Source organism: Malania oleifera, chromosome 8, assembly GCF_029873635.1.
Source record: "Malania oleifera isolate guangnan ecotype guangnan chromosome 8, ASM2987363v1, whole genome shotgun sequence".
In the NCBI taxonomy this organism is placed as follows: domain Eukaryota; kingdom Viridiplantae; phylum Streptophyta; class Magnoliopsida; order Santalales; family Ximeniaceae; genus Malania; species Malania oleifera.
The window spans coordinates 29,665,542-29,686,986 of NC_080424.1; the positions used below are offsets into that span (position 1 = coordinate 29,665,542).

Here is a 21,445-nt window from a genome sequence, read left to right on the forward strand (position 1 = left end):
CAAAGACGACCCAGGGGATCATGAAAGAATCAAGTTAAAACAGTCTGCATTTTACAATCATATATATATATATATATATATATATATATATAGAGAGAGAGAGAGAGAGAGAGAGAGAGAGAGAGAGAGAGAGAGAAATAGAGAGAGAGGTGGGAGAATCCAAGAAGAATAGACATGGCCAAATTAGAGAATTGAAAAATCAGTGCTGGGTGAGGGAAGCCTTGTTCCATCATTTTTCAATGCCAATTTTTTCTATTATTCTTAAATTGCTAGTGGCTACAGATTGATCTGTACAACAAACTTAATAATTTTTTTAATTCCCTGGACCATGGGAATACTTTCTTCGACTCTTTTTCAACACTGCAAACAAATATTTTACAATTTGCATCTCGGGGGCAGCACATTCATTCAGAGCTACAAAAATGGACTTCTAATAGACGTGAATACTTACAGGAAACCAACCTCCATGACTTCGGGACTGCTTGGCTTTCTGGGCAGAGCTTGCGACATCCGATCCCACCTGCTTTTATAGAAAATTGCACAACCTAACTTTTTTTTTTTTTCTTTTTCACATGCTTTCATTAGACATCCTGTTGGACCAGATAATCTCAATTTCAAGAGTTCGGGAAGAACCATCTTTGTTGCTATCATGATTAAGGCTGAACAGTCCACTGTATACTCCCTCAGTCACAACTTTATCAATTTGGATGGTCACTCTTCCAAGCGTTGTCTGAAAATGCCCCATCAATCTCAAATCAAAAAAATATGGAAGTTCTCTACCGAGCATAATTGCAAGCACGAACTGGGAAGACCAGATAAAATGTCACATTAAGGTACCAAAAGCGTGCCATCATTAAGAGGGAAAGCAAAAGTAAGCACTAACTCCCTGCCATTTTTGCTTTTCTGCTGCGATGATGACAGCGCCCATCAGTACCTCAATTATGTGTGCTTGCCATTGGCAACAACATTTTTATGGTAAGCTGGACTGCCAAACAGGAACTTGAAACTAAAAGGCAAGTAAAATAAATAGCTAGTTACCTTTCCAAACGTGTTCTTGCTTTTGCATAGGATGTGGAGTTTTTGTCCCTTCGGAGGCACATCAAATGCCCACGTAAACCCTTCTTTCCATTCTGGAGAGATACTGTGATTCACTACCTACTTAATCAGGGAAAAAATAAACAAATTAATATGCAAGGTAAAACTCTCAGCCATATGGCAAGTAGAATTAATGCAGGTACAAAACAAATTTTGCATTAGATGAGTTCTTGATTTTTTACAAATACCTTAATGCTGTGTTTGGGAACATGGATTTCGGACCTTAGATTTAGATTTGTGTGGATTTGAAAAATTTTCAATAAAATTTATATTACATCTTATCCAAATCCAATATAACTTCAAATTTAAGAGAACTCCAAACATAGGGTAATGACATTCTCTACCAAAAAAATGGGCAAGTTCATCTATTCATCGAGATAATAATTTCCTTAAGGAAAAAAAATCACTATTTTTTTTTTCAATAAAAGTAAAACTACAAGCTGCTAAACATTTCCGAAGTTTTTCAATATGAGGAACTGTGTCATTATGCACGTCCCAAGGGGCGGGGGTGCGGAAGGTTAGTGTGTGCATATGGAATTATCTGACTGATCCAGGGTTGACCCACATAATTTAATTACAAAATGTCGTAAGACACAGTCAGCATTTTAGGTGGCCTCAGCAAGGGAATCTATTTGGAGCTCAACACATAACATGACAACCCCAAGAAAAGTTTCAATGTGTTAACAAATTTATTAGTTCTTCACCAAACACTCTTTTTCTTCCTTCTCCTAAAAGTAAAATACTCTAAAAACCTAAGGCTTTAAAACCAAACTATTACCTTGGTTTGACGTGGAGGACCATTGCCAATTGTCAATCGACAGAAAGCATTGGTGCTTCCCATGGCCTGCTTTAGGTTGTTCCCACGCTTAACGGTAACAGTCAAGCAGCCAGGCAAGCAATGTAACAGACTGTCTGCTCTGTCATGGAAACTCGGTGGGCAAGTTTTCATTAACATTTGAAGTATGGGAATGGCTTCAGCAGCAATCATGGCTTGGGACTTGGCAACGTCTATTGGCATGGTTGACCATGAAAGTTTTAACAAGCATAAGGTGTCCAATACAGATTCCTGAGCAGCCTCAGTTCCTGATTTCAGAGCTCCTACCAATTGAGGAATGCAGAGAGTAGCTGCTTCAGATACATGGAGCTTGGGGAAGTTATTAAATATGACATTCAAGGTTCTCAAGACCTCTTCGTTAATAGTTGCTGTGGACCACAACTCCCTCTCTAATGCAGCTGCATAACACAGTTACAGTTTTCAGCACAATCAGTCAATAAAACAGAAAAGAGAAGGAATGCAGAAGAGAAGAAATCAAATCTATTCTTTGGATAGTGCAGCAACTTCACTATTATTTTCAATTCTAGATATTACTCCTTTGGATACTTATCTCGCTTCGCAATTCTAGATTAACTTTGAAGTTTAAAATAAAAACGCTTTCGAAGTCTCAGTTCTCAAGTACTCTATTGAAAACCAGAAAAGACAAATTTGTAATACAAGTATTCTCTTCTCACAAGACAAATCCTACTCCTCAACATTACGCATTCAACATTATTTGGAAAAATAACAAACCTATTTGTGTGATCCTGCATGCTGTTGTACAATGCATGCACAAATTAAAAATAGTGCACACCATCATGCAGTGTATACGTAGGGCAAAAATGCAATATTTGTTGCACTGAGAAGTTTTAGTGCTACCATTTTACACAGCATAACAATGTACACGCTGGCCGTGTATGTACTAATATAGGAAACTATATAGTAAATATAAATTATAAATAAATATCTTGCATGGAAGTAAATGGAATAGTACCTTTATACATGAAAAAAAAAAAAAAAAAAAAAACGACAAAAAAAACTCAGGACACCCTAAGAAGAGACTTCCAATTGAGCTGAACTTCTGAAACACACATTCACTTAAAATTTCCACAGCCCATACACCATAAAGAAGCCATAAAAAATATCTTTCCCACACCAATCAATATGGTAACTTCTTCCCTACAAATATACGCGCATTACCTTCCTTCCACAGCCTCAAAACACTGCAAATATAGCATAATTCATAATGCAATTCCTTCCTTCTTCTTCCCAAACCCCACAAAAGAAATTGCCAAGAACTCAGGGGCGGCCGCCCGCCCTAAGCTCCCTCCAAAATTTTTCTTTTTCCATTGATCTAGCAGTCTTCATATCCTTGGCCCCTTCCTTCCACCTGCCTGCCTTCTTAGCCCACTAATTTCTTGCCCAATTTGGAGCCTCCCAATTCTCACAGTTGAGGGTTAAACATGTAATTAATTTGATGTTTTTCTCCTTCAATTTTTAAATTTCAAATTCAAATATCTAAATTTCCAAATTCAAATTGTGAAAAAAGCTAAAACTTGAACAATTAGTTAAAATAAAACCAGAAAAATTTAAAATATAGAAAAATAACAATTAAAAGATATTTGTGCGGCAAATATTGTGGTTCTAGAATGGTAATGTTGTTTTATGAGATCGTAAAAAATTCAGTTGCTAATTCTAGTTCTTTGCGCATCTTTTGAAACATTTTTGTGAAGGAATAATTTTCATTCGCGTGATTGGATTGGATTTTACAGCTGCCACACTTTTATTTAAAAAAAAAAATTGGAAACTCCGTTCTTTATTTTTCTATAATTATTTTTTGATAAAGGACCTATAAATTGCCCTATTGTGAAAAGGACCTATAAATTGCCCTATTGTGAAATTATTTATGAAAGTTTCAAAAGTAGTGCTATTAGTAGTTGATATAGGTGGGGCTAGAAGGCTTCTTGGTAATAAGATGTCTTGATTTGATTCCGCACGAAGGTCAATCCTTAATTTATTAAGATTTAACTGTGGGGCTGGTCATGTTCTCCCCCGATTTAATTTCAGTTGGCAGGGTTTATAGGGCTTGTCTAAGTTGGAATTCCAAGTTAGGAAAAAGAATTATTTCAAGGTAGCTCTAGTGAAAATTATTCATCATATGTTTTTAAATAATTGACCATGTTATTTTTTGACTCTTTCTTATTGCTATTGGAATGAATTTATTCATGATTATAATTAAGAAAGTATTCATTTTAATGGAGTATATAATTTAGTTAAAACTTAATGAATAATACAATAAGTATAAACATACCGAGGGCCTATTTGGCTTGAGGATTTTATTTGGGGAAAGAAAAAAAAATATAAGGAAACTCATTTTTCATTATATTTTCTATTTATATTAAATAATTTTAAAAATATAAAATTTTTAAATATGATTAAAATATAAAGAAAAAAACTAAATATTATGACTTGTAAAATTAATATTTTGTTCAATTTGATATATTTTTATTTTATTTTATTTTTATTTCCATCGATAATGAAATATGAAAAAATGGGTCCCTTCAAATTTTTTTCTTAATATTCTTCAAGTTTCAAATGAAACCTAAAATATATTCAATAGTATTTTTATTCATATACTTAGGCTTTCCCTAACTACTATTTTAGGATCTGCCAATACAAGAACTCCACTGTTTTAGGACAAACCCAACTTTCAAGTAATTAAATAACTTGTTCCAAACCTTCCATGCATAATCACAGTGCAGAAAAAGGTGTGAAACAGGCTGAACAATTAAAGTAAAGCATACAAATATCAGGAAGGAGAGCCTTTAAAGGTCTCCTCTTTTGCAACAAGCCATTAGTATTTATCCTATTAAGCATAACCAAACAAAGAAACACTTCAATTTTAGGGGGAATTTTGACCGTCCATATAACCTTGTAAACAGGAAAAGAGGAATTTGTCCCAAACAAGAATTCAAAGAAAGTTTTACAAGAATAGACTTCCAAAAAATCCAACAACCAATCTCGGCTATCATTTTTGGAAGATACCCTACAATTATTCAACATAATCAATAAAGAAGATAACTCAATAGTTTCCCTATCATTCAAGGCTCCCCAGAAATGGAAATCCCAAGAGGGTAAAAGACCGTCTGAGTCTACTCTAAACAAAGATCCCTGGAACCTGCTACCCCTGACCAAAAAAAATCTCTTATAATTCCCTCAATCCTACTAGCAACTCCCATTGGAATTTTAAAAAAAGAAAGAAAATACAACGGAAGACTAGAAAGACAAGCCTGAATTAGAGTAATCTTCCCTCCCAAATAAAAAGGGCTCCCTTCCACTGATCTAAACGCTTGGACACTCTCTCCACCACAGGATCCCAAAAACTATATGATCTATGATAACCTCTCAGAGGAACCCCTAGATAGGACAATGGTCAACCCAACTCAACGCACCCAACTTCCATGGCTAAATCCCTAACACACTTTGCAAGCACGTTAATAGCTGCAATATCACTCTTGCCCAAGTTAATCTTAAGCCCTGAAACCCTTCCAAATATTTTAAGGAGCCCAAAAATATTAATGGAAGAAGGCTTATGATCCTCCAGAAAAAAGATAGTATCATCTGCAAACTAAAGGTGTGACACTGTGATCTCCTCCCTAGCCACTTTAAGGCCTTTCACTAAACCTCTATCCACAGCCCTTTTTACATAACGATTTTCTTTTAATCCATTGAACTTTCTGTTCTTTTCCATTCCCCCAATCCACCTCTCACCATGAAGTTTCACTTAGCACAATAATCTCTTTATCAGCATGAAGTATGTCTTTCAGAGTGTTTACATCCATATCCAAGAAAATAAGCAGCCACCACAGATATTTGAAGCTATAGCTCATTGTCACCTTTATAACAAGCTAATAGAACAGGATCTATGTTAGCTAAAAATCAGTATATGTACTTGTCAGACCTGGTTTCTTGGTTTCTAGCAATGCGAGTCAGACTGTTTTGGGGGATAGGAAGGATGCCCTATCTAGTACACACTAGAGCTTTATATTAATCCATTTATTTGGTCATCTTGAAAAATAAAAACCTTCAGAAAACTAAGCCAGAACATGAACATATATTAATCAATATACTAAGCTACTAACAATTCATTAAGGCATGTAACATTTTGGAACTATCAGATCAGGAGGAACAAGTTTTTAATCTTCCAAATTTTTAACCAAGACATCCAAATATATAATTAACAAGGATTCATGTTTAAGCTATTACTTGCCTGTCAAAGATCTGATGAGCTCATTTGATACATATTCTTGAAGCGTGTGATTAGAAAACAAAAATTTGATCAGCAATGCTGCCTGCCCAGCAACCTCAGAACTAAGAGAAAGTAGTAATTCCTGAATTACCAATATGCCACCTGCTTCTGCTACAGCTCGCCTATTAGTTCTACTGCGCATGACAAAGTTTTGCAGAGCACATATTGCCACCATTGTCATTTCTTCAGTTGGTTGATCCTCAAGCAAGCTTATCAGAGCACGGCAAGCAGATACAGAATCACTGGCTCTAGCAAGTCCTTCTTGCTGGGATAGGTCGCCGAGAGCTAGTGCTGCGAGAAGCCTACCAGACTCTGATCTGGTCTGAGGGTCTAATAAGTACTGTGATAAAGGTGCTATTGCATACTTGGATACCTTCATCTCTCGTACTCTCACATTATTAAATAGAGCTTCAAGTAATCTTCCTGATGCTTCTTCACACTGGTGAGATCTTAGAAGGTCTAACAAAGCATCTATCGCACCAGCTTCAGTCATTAGTTCTGCACTTGAAGCATCACTCCTCTCGTGAATAATTAGAGCATTAAGAGCCACTGTAATAGTGCTCTCCAGTGTTGAGTGCAACATTTTCACAAGAACTACCAGAGGAACTTTAAAATAGTACTCAGCATTGAAATGCAGGACATTAGAAAGAACCAAGGCAGCTGACTCCCACAATGCATGAGGTGGTTGAGGGTCATCTTGAATAATAACCTTCGCAAGCTCAAAAATACCCCCAGCATCAGCAACTGCCTTAGGCCAGCTTGTAGAGATATTTTCCAATGCTTTTATTGCTGTTTGCTGTAAGTTTAATATTCCAATTCCTGCAAGCTGTACAAGGGGTACAACTGCATTTTTTGTCGTAATGTCTTGCTGAAAATGTTCCTGTGCAAGAAGATGAGATAGCAATTCTGTTCCAAGCTGCTGGATAGCTTGAGATGGAGATTCTAGAAATGAAATCAGAGGCTCAATTACTTGGCTAGGAGTAAGTTTTAAAGTTGCGAGGCTTTGTGGTTTCTCCAAAATATTTACAAGTGCTTGCAAAGCACTGTGCTGTCCCCACAAGCTGAAATCCGGACGAAGCAAAACCATAAAAAGGGGTTCTACAATTCTTGCAGCAGTTGAGTTTCTAGCAATTGCACTACTATTTGTTAAAATGCGGAGCAATTCTGCAATTGAAGAGCATAAAGAGCTGGGTGCAATGGGGAGAAGTTCAAGGCAATTATCAATTATGCCAGCTTCGACCATATTCAGCTTATAGGGAGTACGATCCTTCCCCAACTTTATAAGGGAACAGATGCTAGCCTCAATAAGCCGATGATTTGACCCAGAAACTAAGCTTACAAGGAGATCCACAACATCAAAAGCTGCTGCAAGCTCCACTTGTTGCTCGTCATCCAATAATCTATCAAAAGCACAAACACCAGATTCTACGGCTGCGCTTGTATCAGACTGCATCAGTACTATTAGGGGTTGTATGCATTCTGAGGCAATGGGATTTGCTCTGACTTTAGAATTGCCAAAAAGAACAATACAGAGTTGTGCAGCATTTATCTTTAGTTCCATAGATGAGGAGGAATACAAAATTCTGTGAAGACTCTCAAGGGGGTTTCCTTCAACATCAGTCATCAAAGCAGCTTTTAAAGGATTTCCCGAAGTCAACTTGATCAAGGCAGCAAGAGCAGCCTGTTGCTCACTCTCTGATGTGGCATTAAGCATGTCAACCAAAGGCTGAACTGCTTGCCTTGCTAATTCAGAATCTCTAATATTATCAGCATCAAAAAGTTCATGTAGAGCCCTAGCAGCACTAAATCTGGCACTCCTTGAGCCCAAACGGAGAACTGCTACAAGTTGATTTAAGGAACTAAGTGATGCTTCATACCGAAGAAGATCAGGATTGCTGAATAATATTCTCAACAGTTCAGATATGGTGGCCTCAGTTAAATCTTGAGGGCTTAAAGATAGATACTTTGTTAGAGCATCCAGAGCTCCAGCTTCAGCCATGATTAGTTTGTTCGTATCACTTCCATCAGCAAGACAGGTCAAGAGGCGAACAGCAATTGGAGGGGCACCTGGCCTATCAGGAATTGGTCTTAGGAGATCCACTAACAACGGTATAGATTTGCGTGCAGTGGAACCAAATCTTATGTCTTCAATTTCAAAAAGATGTTCCAAAACAACTTGATCAGGATTTCGTGCCAAAGAAAATTCTTCAGATAATGCTACAAGGTTTGGCAAATCTGATTCTATGCAACCAATCAAGGTTATTAACCCAGCAACTGCTCCAGAGTTCGCAATTGCAAGGTTTATTCCCTTGATTCCATTACAAACAAGGCTAGCCATTGCCTGGGCGGCAAAAAATCTGTCAATCACTTCTTCAGATCTCAGCAGAAGGGCAAGGGAGGGTACGATGCGCATAGTAGCAGGAGCTAAAACAACATCCGCATCTTGGAATAATATAGCCAGGAGCAGGGCACTAATCCAAATACCCTCTGTATCCTCAAACTCTGCCTGCAAATGAAGATTATGTTATGGTTCAGTCAACATATAGAAAACACTATAACTATTTATGCCAAAAATGCAAGCAATATATTGCATAAACCCCAAATCAATCAATTAGACCACTCAAAATCAGAAAGTAACATCTTGTTATCTGAGAAAATAATGAACATGACTAGTCTGGGCAATTGAAAAGGTCATGTTTACGAAGTTCTGGTGAGCTTTACAATTTTAAGTGTTTGGCCATGTGCTAATTGTCTGCGGAGTCCAAAACCATGGCGACATTTCAATTCCACAACTACAAATATGAACTTGTTAACCACACTGTCCACACACTTTGTTTACTCCCACCCTCCATTTTTTACTTTTTCTTATTTATATCCCACTTCACCTTTACAACATAATGCTGCAGATGTAGTTCATGCCCATGACACATTATATGAGGCAATGAGTCTTGCAAGACTTCTCTATTGGCATATTGTTGGTTGGGCTTCGTGGTGTGATGGCAAATGCTCATCCTCTAGCACAGTGAAGCGGGTTCGATTGTTTAAGGAATCAGCTTCTCTAGAAATGGAGGAAAAGATGCAGTGACCCTATACGCCCTGCCAAACTTTTTATATACTCTCTCCACAAGCACAGCGTGTGTCAAAAGCCAGTAGCCCAAATAACATGGAACATGAGGTAGTGTTATACCATCCCACATTTCGATAAAATGCAATAGAACTGTGTATTTTTATCACACGTTTCAAAAACCAAGTGTATTCCAGCAGAAATTCAAAAAGTTCAAAGTCAAGAAATGTTTTTTTCCCAGTATACTGTCATCCATGCTTATATCAACACCCTCTAATGTATGCAGTTCAAAATCCTGCTGCTTAAGAAAATGCCTTTCTCCACTAATCTAAGAGCAGACTTTCTTTACTAGGACTGATCCAGACAAAAAAAAGGAGGAAATAGCAAAACCGAGAGTCTTAGGATCTTCAAATTATTATTCTACATGGATAGAATTGTAATTTTCTTTGTTAAGCTATTTTCGTGGGTCTGTTATGCATAAAATTTTTAAGAGTCAATAATTGCTAAATCTAGAGGTGCATTTTGAACCTTCTTTGGTTCCTACTTTGGTTAAGAGAAATATTAGAATTTTAAAGGATTTTTACTTGTCTGGAAAATATTTTAGGCTCTAAAATCCAAAGGGATTTGGGAGTTGAATTATGAATTGAATTTGGGTTTGCATTGCCCTAAGGGAACATTATCTCTCCTAGTATCCCCTTCCTCTTTTTTCTATCTTTCCTTGATATTTTATTTCACCAATCCCAATCCAACCATGTATCTCCTCTCTTCCTATCCTACACCAATTGTTATCAAAACTGAACCCTGATCTGAAGTTACCCACAGGAACACTGCCACCATACAAATTCATGTCACTTTCATTGGTTGTTTGTGAGAGAAATCAATGATTTGTAAATCAAAATTTCATCGATTATTTGTGGGAGAAACTGACAATAGCCCAACCACAATCACAACCACAACAACATCCATCAGTTGGAAGTATGTCTTTATTTGATGATTGGCTAGAGAAATCAACAATTAGGAGTCTTGCCTTTGTTGATCGTTTGCAAGAGAAATCAGTGGCTGAACAACCTTGGTGACAAAAACTATCCATTGCAATTATCTGCAGCCAACCCTCAAAAAAAAAAAAAAAAAAAAAAAAAAAGGACAATGTCCTCACACCTAAATGCTTCAAAACTCTGGATGAGTTTGTTATCTTCAAAGTGGAGAGTGAGGAAGGCAATAAGAAGGATCAAGAGTTTTTGAATAGCAGCAAAATTGTAATTCTTATTTTTTTTTTATAGCCATTTTCCGGTGTTTATTATGTAGTAACTTTTAGTAGTCAATAATTATGTCATTACAGAGCTAAAGTTAGTATCAACTCTTAGGTTGACCGTTGACTATTATGGCTTTTTTCCATTAAACAGCCCTAGTTTGTTTAGGGAAGTTCTAATTGTTCTATTTCCTTATTTAACTTGTTTCATCAATTTAGAGGTGGATTTTGAGTTCTATTAGGTTCTCGTTTTGGTTAAGAGAATATTAGAAGAGTTTTATTTATCTATCAAGTATTCTAGTATAGAGTCTATAAGCAATGGTCATAGTATCCAAACAAATATGGGAGTTCAATTATGAATTTACATTGGGTTTGGTGTTGCCCTAACCCCTAATACCCTCTCTCCTTTTTTCTCTTTTCCTTCACATTTTCATTTTCCCATCCGAATACTTCAATCTTTCTCCCCTCCACTCTATCTTTTTGCTATCCTACATCAATTGTTATTAGAGCCTAACCTTGATCCAAAGTTATTCACTACCACCATCCACCATTCACTCACTTTTGTTGATTGTTGGGGAGAGAAATCACCGATTTTTCAGTCCAACTTTCATCAATCATTTGTAGGAGAAATAAGAAAAACCAGCCCCAATGACAATGACAATTGCAATAACAAGAAGGATCAGGTGGAAGTCTCAGTATTGTTGATCATTTCTTAAAGAAATCAAGGACTAGGGTCTTTACTTTGTTGATAATTTTTTTTTTGAGAAATAGATGGGAGCTCAATCATAGTGATAATCACTATCATTTGTAACTATTCACTGTCAACTGTCAAATCAAAAAATAGAAAAAGGGTAAAACCTTCACCACTAAATCCTCAAAAACTTGAGGATGAGCTTTTTTTTTTCCCTCTACAAGATGGGGAGAGTGATACAGACAATAAGAATGTAACAAATAGCCAGATAAGAGTTTTTAGATCTTCAAATATCATTTTAAAAAAGCATAATTGTAATTCTTATTTTTGAGCTATGTTCATGAGTTGATTATGAATAATATTTAATAGTCAATAATTGTGTAATTATAGAGTTATTTGAGTTAGTAGAGTTATTTGAGTTAGTATTAGAGTCTAGGTTGATTATTATGATTGTTTCCATTTTAGAGTTCCGAATAATTCCATTATTTCTTACATGTCTTTTTTAGTCAATCCAGATTCTAGAGGTGGACTTTGAGTCTTATTTGGTTTCTGTTTTGGTTGAGGCTAAAGAGAATATTAGAAAGTTTTTACTTGTATAGCAATAATATAGCAAGAATTATAGGATTTATCAATGCTTTAAAAGGCAAAGGTGTAAGGCGAGGCATTTTACCCTCCGCGAGGTGAGGCGTAAGCCTTAGGGCATTGAGGCATAAGCATTTTGGGACTGTATTTTTTTAAATAATTAATGAATAAATCAATTTATATATAGTAAAAAAATGAGAAAAATTCTAAATGGAGAAAAAAATAAAAACATAATTTTTAAATATCATACAGGCCAAAACATAACAAAATGAAAAGGGTTCTGCCCCTTTGTCTCACCTTCAGACATGTTTTTGTTTATTGAACAGGAACAATCAGCAGCAGTAACAGGAAGTTAAAACTGAAAATTGAAAAATGAAAAAGGAAAACTGATACGAATCAAAAGCAGCTGCAGCTAGCTTGAGTTTTAGAGACACTGGCACAGAGTCTTGTGGGAGTCTGCTACGAACAACACTGGAGAGAGCGAGAGTTGAATACTCGAAGCAGAGAGGTTGTAGGGGGTCGTGGAGAGAGACGAGAGGCTGCAAAGGGTCGCTGGAGAGAGACGAGAGGTCCAAATGGGTCGTTGGAGAGAGATGAGACGTCGAAAGAGGTCATCGGAGGCAGATCAGAGGTTGGAAGGGGACGTCGACTCGTCGGAGAGAGATGAGAAGCTGGAGGAGTCTTTGAAGCCAAACCCTAGCTTGGAAAGAGACGAGAGCTCCGAAGGGGTTGTCGGAGAGAGACGATACCTTGGAAGCAGTCGACGACTTGTCGGAGAGAGACGAGAAGGTAGGGGAGTCATCGGAGAGATTCGAAGCTTGGAAGAGAGAAGCTTTGTTGTTAGAGGGGGGTTTTGATGCTCATCAAAGCCCTATCAGGATGTTGCTTGTTTTTTGTTTTTATTTTAACTCAGGCTCTCCCAAAAGGCGTACGCCTTCCCATTTGAGGCGTAAAAGGCACAATTTTTTCCCTGAGGCGTACGCATTTGAGGCTTCACGCCTTTCCAGTTATGCCTTAGGGGGTTTTATGCTCAAAATGCCTCGAGGCGCGCCTTACGAATGCATTTTAAAGCACTAGGATTTATAAGCAACAATCTTGTACCCAAATGAATTTGGAAGTTGAAAATGAATTGAATTTGGTTTTGTGTGTTGCTTGAAGGGGGCATTACCCATCCCATAATCTTCTTTCTTCCTCTCGTCTCTTTCTTCCATTCACATTTTCTTCAATTCCCATCTCCCATATTTCTCCTCTCCATTCTCTATGATTTTCCTATTCTATGTTGGTGGCAGACACATTTGTATTGGGCATAGACTCATATAGCAATCAATATGCAAAAGCAAAAAATTGAGAAGGGGAACAATATTGTGAGATAGGCATGGGAAATAAATGAAAGAAATATAGAGAAGAAAGCAAAAGAAAGGAGATGCTGGGAAGGGGAACGCCCCTTTGGGTCAACATACAAACCCCAACAATTCATGATTCAATGCATCCTAAACAGTAATTTTAGGGTCTTGAATAGAATTTTTTCAGATAAAAAAGAAGATATATTAAGAACGATAAAAATAGGAAAAGAAAAAGGGAGGATAAGGTATCCTCCTAGAAGATAAACATAAATATGATATCAAAGCAACCCTACAATCATGTCGCAAATCACTAAAAGAAATGTCCCCAAAAACGCCAAAAGAGAAAGCCCACAGTTAGGCTAGGAAACCAGCTCTATCCCCAATGCAAGATGGGAATGTATTTGTCACAAGAAATCCTATCATTTCCTTCAAACTATAGCATCCAAAGAATATCAAACCAAGCAAACCCTGATCTTTTCTCTTCTTCTCTCAAACTCATAGAAGTCAATCCTCATAAAACCCACCACACTAGTAGGACACACTCACGCGTAACCAAAAACACCTGAACAGCCCAGCAACCTCACATAGAAAGATGGGCATTATCCTCCTACTTCCTAAGAAACCTATACTGCACATATCTGGGCTACAAGTTTTGTAAAATGCATTTTATAGACTGAATATGCTTGGAAAAGAAGAAAACAAGTATGATTATCCAAATATAGTACAATCACAGCAATATATCTCAAAATATGTTCCTAAAAATAGGCCACTCAAATCCCTACAAAAATTATAAAAATTATTTAAAATAAATAAATAAAATTATGACCATTAGATATTTTAATGTCTCATATAGGGAATAAACAAAAACTAAGGTGGAACTGTGGAAGCAATGCTATTTTGTCCATTAGACAACATATTTGAATTAATGGCACCTGGCGCAAAACATCTCCCAAGATGTTTTGCATTAACAACAAATCAGGATGAACTGATTGGTTTCACATTTTAATCCCCAAAATACCCTCAGAAGTAATATATATTGCCAGATTGCATGTTTATATGTATTGTTTGCCTGTAATGCTATAATGTGCTCATAAGTTAATACATACAAAATTGCCCTAGATAGATCTATTATCTTCCTATAAGGACCTCCCGAGTCATGTTATCCACCCAAAATGCCGTGTGATATTTTTATGAAACACTTTCATAGCTGTCAATAACATGGGCTGATGAGCCTCAGACATCTGCACATGCCAACTCCCTTTTTGAGTAGTTTGGGAAATTAAAGTGGATATTGACATGTTCTATTTGGGCCCTGCTTTTGTATAAGAAATCCTGGATAAGACATTTCTAGGGAGTAAATGTCCAGGGATATGGATCACCTAAAAATCTTGACACTAGAGTCTGTGAACTACATCTTACCCAAGGAAACATGCTACTACTTAAGAGGAAAGAGAGAAAGATTGGGGGGGGGGGCGGGGATTATATCGGTAAGATATTCATTTCCAAGACTTATGTTCCGTACATGAAGTAAACATTATCTCGCTCTAGAATTGGAAAAAAATGTTTAGCAGGGTATCATTGAGAAACTGTTTTCGAATAATGTTTCAAAAAACAGACCATTTTTCAAGAATAAAATCAGCTAACAAATGAAAGTGAATACAAAAAAAGAGAAAAAGAAAAAAAAATTTCAGTATGAATATTAAAAAAAAGGCGCCCCCAGGCTGAAAGGCTCCCTGCTCCACGAGGGAAGGTTATCATAGTGGATGCAGCCTTACCCCTACTTTTATGTAGAGAAACTGCTTCCTTGGACTCGAACTCATGACCAACCAGTCGCAAAGGAGCAACCTTACCATTGATCCAAGGCCCGCCCTCTCAGTATGAATATTGCAAGTTTTAAAAATGACAACAATTTCCATGAGTTTTGAAGGTGACATCAATGGGTAAAATCCTAAAAGTCCCTCTATAAGAACCAGAGATTGAAAGCCTTTTGATGCCTTGTTTACAATATCTTGCATAGAAAATTAGAAATACTATCATTGTTTCTACAAATTTTTTTGGATCCAAAAAATAAATTTGGAAACTTAATTAAGACAAAACAGAATGCACATATCTGAAAAATAAGACAATCTCTCCATAAATGCAATTAAAGTAAAAAAAAAAAACAAAAATCACATCAAAATAACCTGCCAATCATGCTGGAGTCAGAGAAACAAGCCCATTTAAAGCAACAGAAAAAGCCCAAAGAAAAGCCAGAAACAGGATCCTGTCCCAGGGCAAAGGTACGGGAAAACTGCTACTTTTAAAGGCACATGAATTCCTATCTAACCCAATTCTCCACAAAACAACAAAAACTGCACAACTCCAGAGTCTACTACTAGCATCCTTACTCGTCCCAAATCATCTGAAGGAAAAAAGGCAGCATCCATTCACTGATTCTGGACAAATCCAACTCTCCCCAAACAAACCAAACAATTTAGTTCACAATCCCCATCAACAGAACAGTGCCCAAGAGAGAAAGAGAGGGGAGAGAAAAAGGATAGATACTATAAATTTGTGTCCTGATAGACATTTAAAAAAACAAATAGTCTCCTTATCCTACAGACAGCATTTAAATTTATTAACATGCCAGCTATGGCTAACTAACAGAAAAGAGGAGAGATGTTCAAACCTGTGGATTGGAAGTATAGCTTGCAAGCTTATCGCACAAGGCCTCAACACCTCCAGCTTCCATTACTGTCAGTTTGTTTTTTACATGAAATGAAGATATTATTGACAGCAACCACAAGGCAACTGTACCGCCCAAGACAGTTGCTGGATCAGGGGCCACAAACTCGTCTCCATCTTGAAACACAGTTCTTTCCATATAACCTCTAGGAGTTCTGACTTCAATTTCTAGAGAACAACAGCTAGAATTTCGCTTCATCATATCCACTAATGCAAATATCAGGGGCTTTAAATATCCTGACAAATCAAGCGCATCCATAGATTGCTGTCTGTGCTCTTTTGCAGCACACATCAGCAATGCAGTCCCTCCAACTCTCACTTCTAAACTTGAGGAGTTCATTATTCTATTAGCTAATGAGCCAATGGATCTCAATCTTGCAACTAATAGATCACCAAGGACAATTGGTTGCTCCCCACATAGCCTAGAGAGAATTTCTATTGCCTTATCTTGCAGTGGGGGCAGCCCCTCTGCCAGGCAGCGCACAAGAGTATCCAAGCTTGACGGAACTTCAGCAAAGGCAGACCATGGGGGGTAGGTGAAGTTCACATTCTGTTTTGTCCTAGCCAAGAGTGCAACGACCTCTAAAGTATCAGCAGCATCAGATCCATCCATATCCATGGCATTTAGAGAATCAACAAGTGAAAGAATAGTGAATCGACACTGAGCATTTCCTGTCAGTACATCACCAACTGGAAAGTGTTTCAACAACTGATGAATGGCCTGTGAGGCATTCTTTTTACCTTCCAATGTGCCTTCTCCCAGCACTCTTGTCAATGCTGATACAACATCTTCTGCCAAAGCTTCTGCAGCAATCTGCGGATCAGACAGAAGATTGGCAAGCGCAGCAACCGCAGTCTCAGCAGCATCAATGGAAGAAGTTTTAGCCAACTTGATTAGAGGCTTGACATCCCCTTCTGCAATGTAAGACATCTTATTTGTAGCCTTGGTCTTGGTTGGGCGTGACAGAGCACCCAAGGCTCGAGCTGATTGAGTTGCAACAACCTGGGTATTGCTCGTCAAAAGCTTCATGCAAGGATGCACAATCTCATCAGTTGCAAGACTATCACAAATATCTTGTCTACTGCTGAATAGATCAGCAAGGACTGAAGCAGCATTTTCTTGCGTTTCCTCGTTGGAGGAGTTAAGAACCTGCACCAGGGATCTCAATCCTTTGTTAGCAGCAGCTCCCTTATTTACAAGATCCTTCTGTGATGCCATAGTGAGCACATGGCCCAGAACTCTAATTATGTGGGCCTTTGTGCTTGGCGATTCGCCTAGGAGCAAGGCTAATAACTGATTAATGGTGGCAGAGTCAGCAGTTCGAACAAGCTTTGTAAGTGCCATAGCTGAGGCTTCTTGCCCTTTAGGTCCCCCATTTTTTAGAAGCCATAAGAATGCTGGAAGAGCTCCTGCACTGTCAACACAAGCACGTATATCTTCACTATGACAACACAAATTCCACAGAACATGTGCTGCATCCTCCCTTGCTTTTTGTGATCCTGTTTCTAATAACTGTACTAATGGTGGAATCCCACCTGCAGCAGTGATTGCCCACTTGCTGTCATCGACTTGGTCAGTCAAGATTGCCAGTAGCTGAACAGCATACTCTTGATGCTGCTCACTGGACAAGCCCAATAATGAAATCAATAACTGAATTCCTTCTCTCTTCCCAATTGCTTCCCAGATGCCAATGCCATCACAACATAAGCTTGTCAAAGACAGTATCAGATACTCTTGTACATCAGCAGCAGCCAATGTTATAAGTCCAATAAGCACCTTCTTTGCTTCTGCATGATTAAGCCATCTTGAAAGATAAATGTTACCATAAAGGCTGGCAAGAGCCTCGAGGACACGTTCCTGAACCAGCTTATTGTCTCGAGGCTTTAGCAAAATGACCAGAATGTCTTCTATTTGTGTTGCATCAAAAGGTTCTTCAGTGACAGATTTCTGCTCAAAGACCATCAGAGAGTAGGCAAGTGCTCCAATTATGTCAGCAACTGGTGCAGCTAAGCGAGGAGACTGAGAAAGTTCTCCGAGATACATTATTAGAGCAGACATGCCACCACAGATGTTTGCTAAAGCTCGCGTTGCATGCCCCTGTAGAGCCTGACCATGTTCCCCTTGCATACACTCTTTAGAAGGAGCAACAACAGCCCCTATGAGAACTGGAATTCCATCAGCATCCACAACAGCTTGTTTGGCTCTAGTTGACTTCGAAGAAAGGGCCTCCAAAGCATCAGCAGCACTGGCACGGACAGAAATATCATTTTTATGACTCACAAGCCCAAGCAATGCTTTGATAGCACCAGCATCTATTACTTTAGGGATACTATCACTAAAAGCCAACATCAGACGGGCCAAGAGAGAAGCGGCATTAGATTGAGCAGCAGCATTATCAGAAGACAGAAGCTCCACAATAATGTCTACTCCTCCAGCCTCCAATGTTGCTCTCCAATACCCATCCTTGTCACCACAAAGATTCCTCAAAGCCCCAGTGACAAATCCCTCTACCACTTTGTCCTGCTTGTTTTTTCGATTTAGTTGATCCCATAGGGTGGGGACTACACCTTCTGTAACAAATATTTTCATCCCCACATGATCATCAGAAAGCCCACCTGAGGAAACTTCATAAATTGCTTCAGCTGCTGCTTTCCTGCCCTCAGTTGATTTGGACTTCAAAAGTGAGAGTAATGGTGGGATGCACCCACCTAGAAGCACCTTTAATCTTAAGTCTTCATCTTTGCATAAAATGCTTAGAGTCACAGCTACATTCACTTTTGCTGCAGGGGTGCCACTCCTGAGAATTGATATGAACAACGGCATTGCCTGGCCATGAGAACCAATAAGTGTTCTAGCATCCTTTCTTGCTCTAACTATGCCTAATAAACGCGTTGTAATAAGTTCTTTCTCATGCGGTGATGACATGTTGGCATGTAGCTGCTCAATAAAATTAGCAACTGTAGCCATTGTAGTTTCGGGATCATCCATTCCTGTTGCTCCATTTGATTCCCTATGATGTAACCAGAAATTTCATTAGTCAGGAGTCAGCATTTTATGCCAACAAAGAGGTTAACACAAATCATTTACACATTGTAAAGGAAATTGAAAATGAATTTATGTAATATTTGATTTGTGGAATGGAATGGAATAAAAAAACAAATGACAATTTGATTCCATTCCATTCCTTCAAACCAAAACACACACTAAATGCTCATACATTATTCATTCAAAATATTCTAATTAATGATTTGGAAAAAAGGTGCTTAGTTTTCATAAATTATTCCTCCGTCTATCTCTGTTTCTGTGTGTGTGCCTGAGCATGAGTGCCGGCATTGTGGCTTTTGCTTGTGTTTATGATTGTAATTGTATGATAACAGGAGAATTTTACAGCTGATCCATCTCTAAAGTTCTCTGCAAATCAATTTGGAACAATATGTTGTTACCACAACATACTAGATAAAGTAAACAGAGCAATGCCAACCTTGTCCGATAAGTAGATGAGGATGTAGGCTCCTGTGGCTCACTGGAGGGAGACTTTGACATTAGCACCAATATTGCTCCACTTTAGCGTTCTCCTCAGTTGTCTATAAATCAACAATCGCTCATCAATTCAATTTATACTCACATGCAATTACAAAACTAAGACTCAAACTACCACCCTTCACAAATTTAATTTCCAACATGTTTCTAATCCAAAATTCCTAAAATTAAACTAGAACGAGAACCAATCTGTGTAAGATTACTCAAATGCAAACCTCATCATAACTTTATATGAAACCATGAAAAAGTAGTAATAAAAAATTCTGTGAAAGAAGCGGGTGACCCATCTCTAAATTGTAGCCAGTAAAAGAGATCAATCAACAGAGAAAAATATACCTCGCCAAGAATGAAGCCTCATTAATTACCCCGGAATCCCCTCCTCCGACCAGAGAATCATCACACCTAGTTGTTTTTCATGTCATCCAATCGAATCCAATGCAGTCCTCTGTCCTCGATTAATAATTCAAGCTGTTTGATATGAATCAATGATGTAGGGCAAGCTCACCACAGTAAGCTTCCCTCCAATTCAAACCAAACACACTGCGAAAAACAACAACAACGACAGCCCAGCGATCAAAACAGCAGAAGAAGAATTGGACCCTCGTACACAATAACAGAGAAAAATTATGCGAATTAAAGACTAAACACGCATGGAGACGAATACAAAACAGGAAAAAGCAGTGCGGAGATCAGATCGGAAGAAAAAAACAGAATCTAGGGCATAATAAACGTCCTTTTCTAACTGTCATTTAAATCAATAAAAATATTTTAAAAACATTTTTTTTTTTTTTTGCAAACTACGGTAAAAAACACACGACCTACCTCGAAATTGGCCTATCCGAGGAGAACCATGATGAGAGCTGCGTCAATGGAGGAGAAGCGAAGAGAGAGAGAGTCAGAGGGAGTCTCAGTCTTTTCGTTTCCCCTGTGCGTTTCTCTCTCTTGTCTCTGTATTTTCTTTTCTTGGGTTTATTTAATTTTATTTAAATTAACATTTTGTTTCAGCTGAGAAAAGGGCCGCGTGGTTCGGCGCGCGAGCGGAAGAAATGAAGCCAATTGGTCATTCAACCGAATTTCTAGGGATTTGCGCATTTTTTTATTTGTACCAAAAAAAAATATTTGTAAATTCATTAATTTTTGGAACTATTTGGGATTTCTGCCAAGTCCACGTGTTCACCAAAATTTAGATAATATTTTATATAATATTTTATATTTTATTAAAATCCACATAAATTTAAATTCAAAACTTATAAATTGAATTCTTACGAGTATATCATCAGGGGATGTATTAAAATTAAAATAATAGAGAATCGATCGATGCTCTCTATTCTTGTCATTAATAATTGACAATTATTTAAAAGTAATTATGAATATATATTTTCAAAGTTTAAAGTATATTATCTTTCTATTTACTACGACTCCATGTTAAAAGACTTCAATTAAGCTAATCATGGAGAGTAAAAAATATAAATAAAAAATAAAGTAGTTACTTGGATCGCAATATGAAACATGGACTAATATGGTAAGTGTGAGTTGAACAATTCATGTAATGATGATACTCATAAATGAACAAAGATAATCTTAAAGCACATAATCTTTGCATCTCATTTGGATGCCGAAGCCTATGAGGAAAGTTTAAGTCGAACAAGTCTCGTAATAATACTCATAAATATACAAAAAAATAATTCAACGAGTGAAGTATATTTTTAGATATTAGTTCAAGTCTATAAAACAACCTTTAAATCAGGATAATCCAAATGTAAATTATTGGCCTAAAACACAAAAAAGTATTTTTGGATATTAATTTGAACTTGAAATGAAACTCAAAGTTAGATGCTTAGAATTAAATTTACGCTAGTTTAAGTATTATCATTATTGAGTAGACAAAATTATGTTTCCCAAAATACCATTGTCAAATGTTTATCATTCCTTATTGGTTTATGGCCTCTTCAATGCGTTATTTGCCTTCCACCCATTGGATCAAAGGGAAAACATGATTTCATGGTTGTCCCCATTTGTACAAAATTATGTTT

The 21,445-nt window shown here is 37.4% G+C and overlaps 1 protein-coding gene across 1 annotated transcript; it reads right to left on the reverse strand.

The window, feature by feature from the left end:
* Positions 1–232: 232 nt before the first annotated feature.
* LOC131161490 (protein CELLULOSE SYNTHASE INTERACTIVE 3) lies at positions 233–20,482 on the reverse strand. Its single transcript, XM_058117289.1, has 8 exons — positions 20,235–20,482; positions 19,749–19,952; positions 19,354–19,456; positions 15,816–18,882; positions 6,180–8,724; positions 1,874–2,328; positions 1,039–1,155; positions 233–730 (listed from the first exon to the last, which is right to left on the reverse strand). Exons 3-8 carry the CDS (start codon positions 19,413–19,415, stop codon positions 569–571), a joined length of 6,408 nt encoding a protein of 2,135 aa, XP_057973272.1. The 5' UTR covers positions 19,416–19,456; positions 19,749–19,952; positions 20,235–20,482; the 3' UTR covers positions 233–568.
* Between the last annotated feature and the right edge of the window lie 963 nt (positions 20,483–21,445).

What these genes read in the sequence shown, in the direction of transcription:
- LOC131161490 (XM_058117289.1), bottom strand. Translation starts at nt 19,415, where the DNA reads ATGTCAAAGTCTCCCTCCAGTGAGCCACAGGAGCCTACATCCTCATCT. An exon ending in TCATCTACTTATCGGACAAG is followed by an intron (nt 18,883 to 19,353) that starts GTTGGCATTGCT and finishes GTTACATCATAG; the next exon opens with GGAATCAAATGGAGCAACAG. An exon ending in GCTCATCAGATCTTTGACAG is followed by an intron (nt 2,329 to 6,179) that starts GCAAGTAATAGC and finishes TGTGTTATGCAG; the next exon opens with CTGCATTAGAGAGGGAGTTG.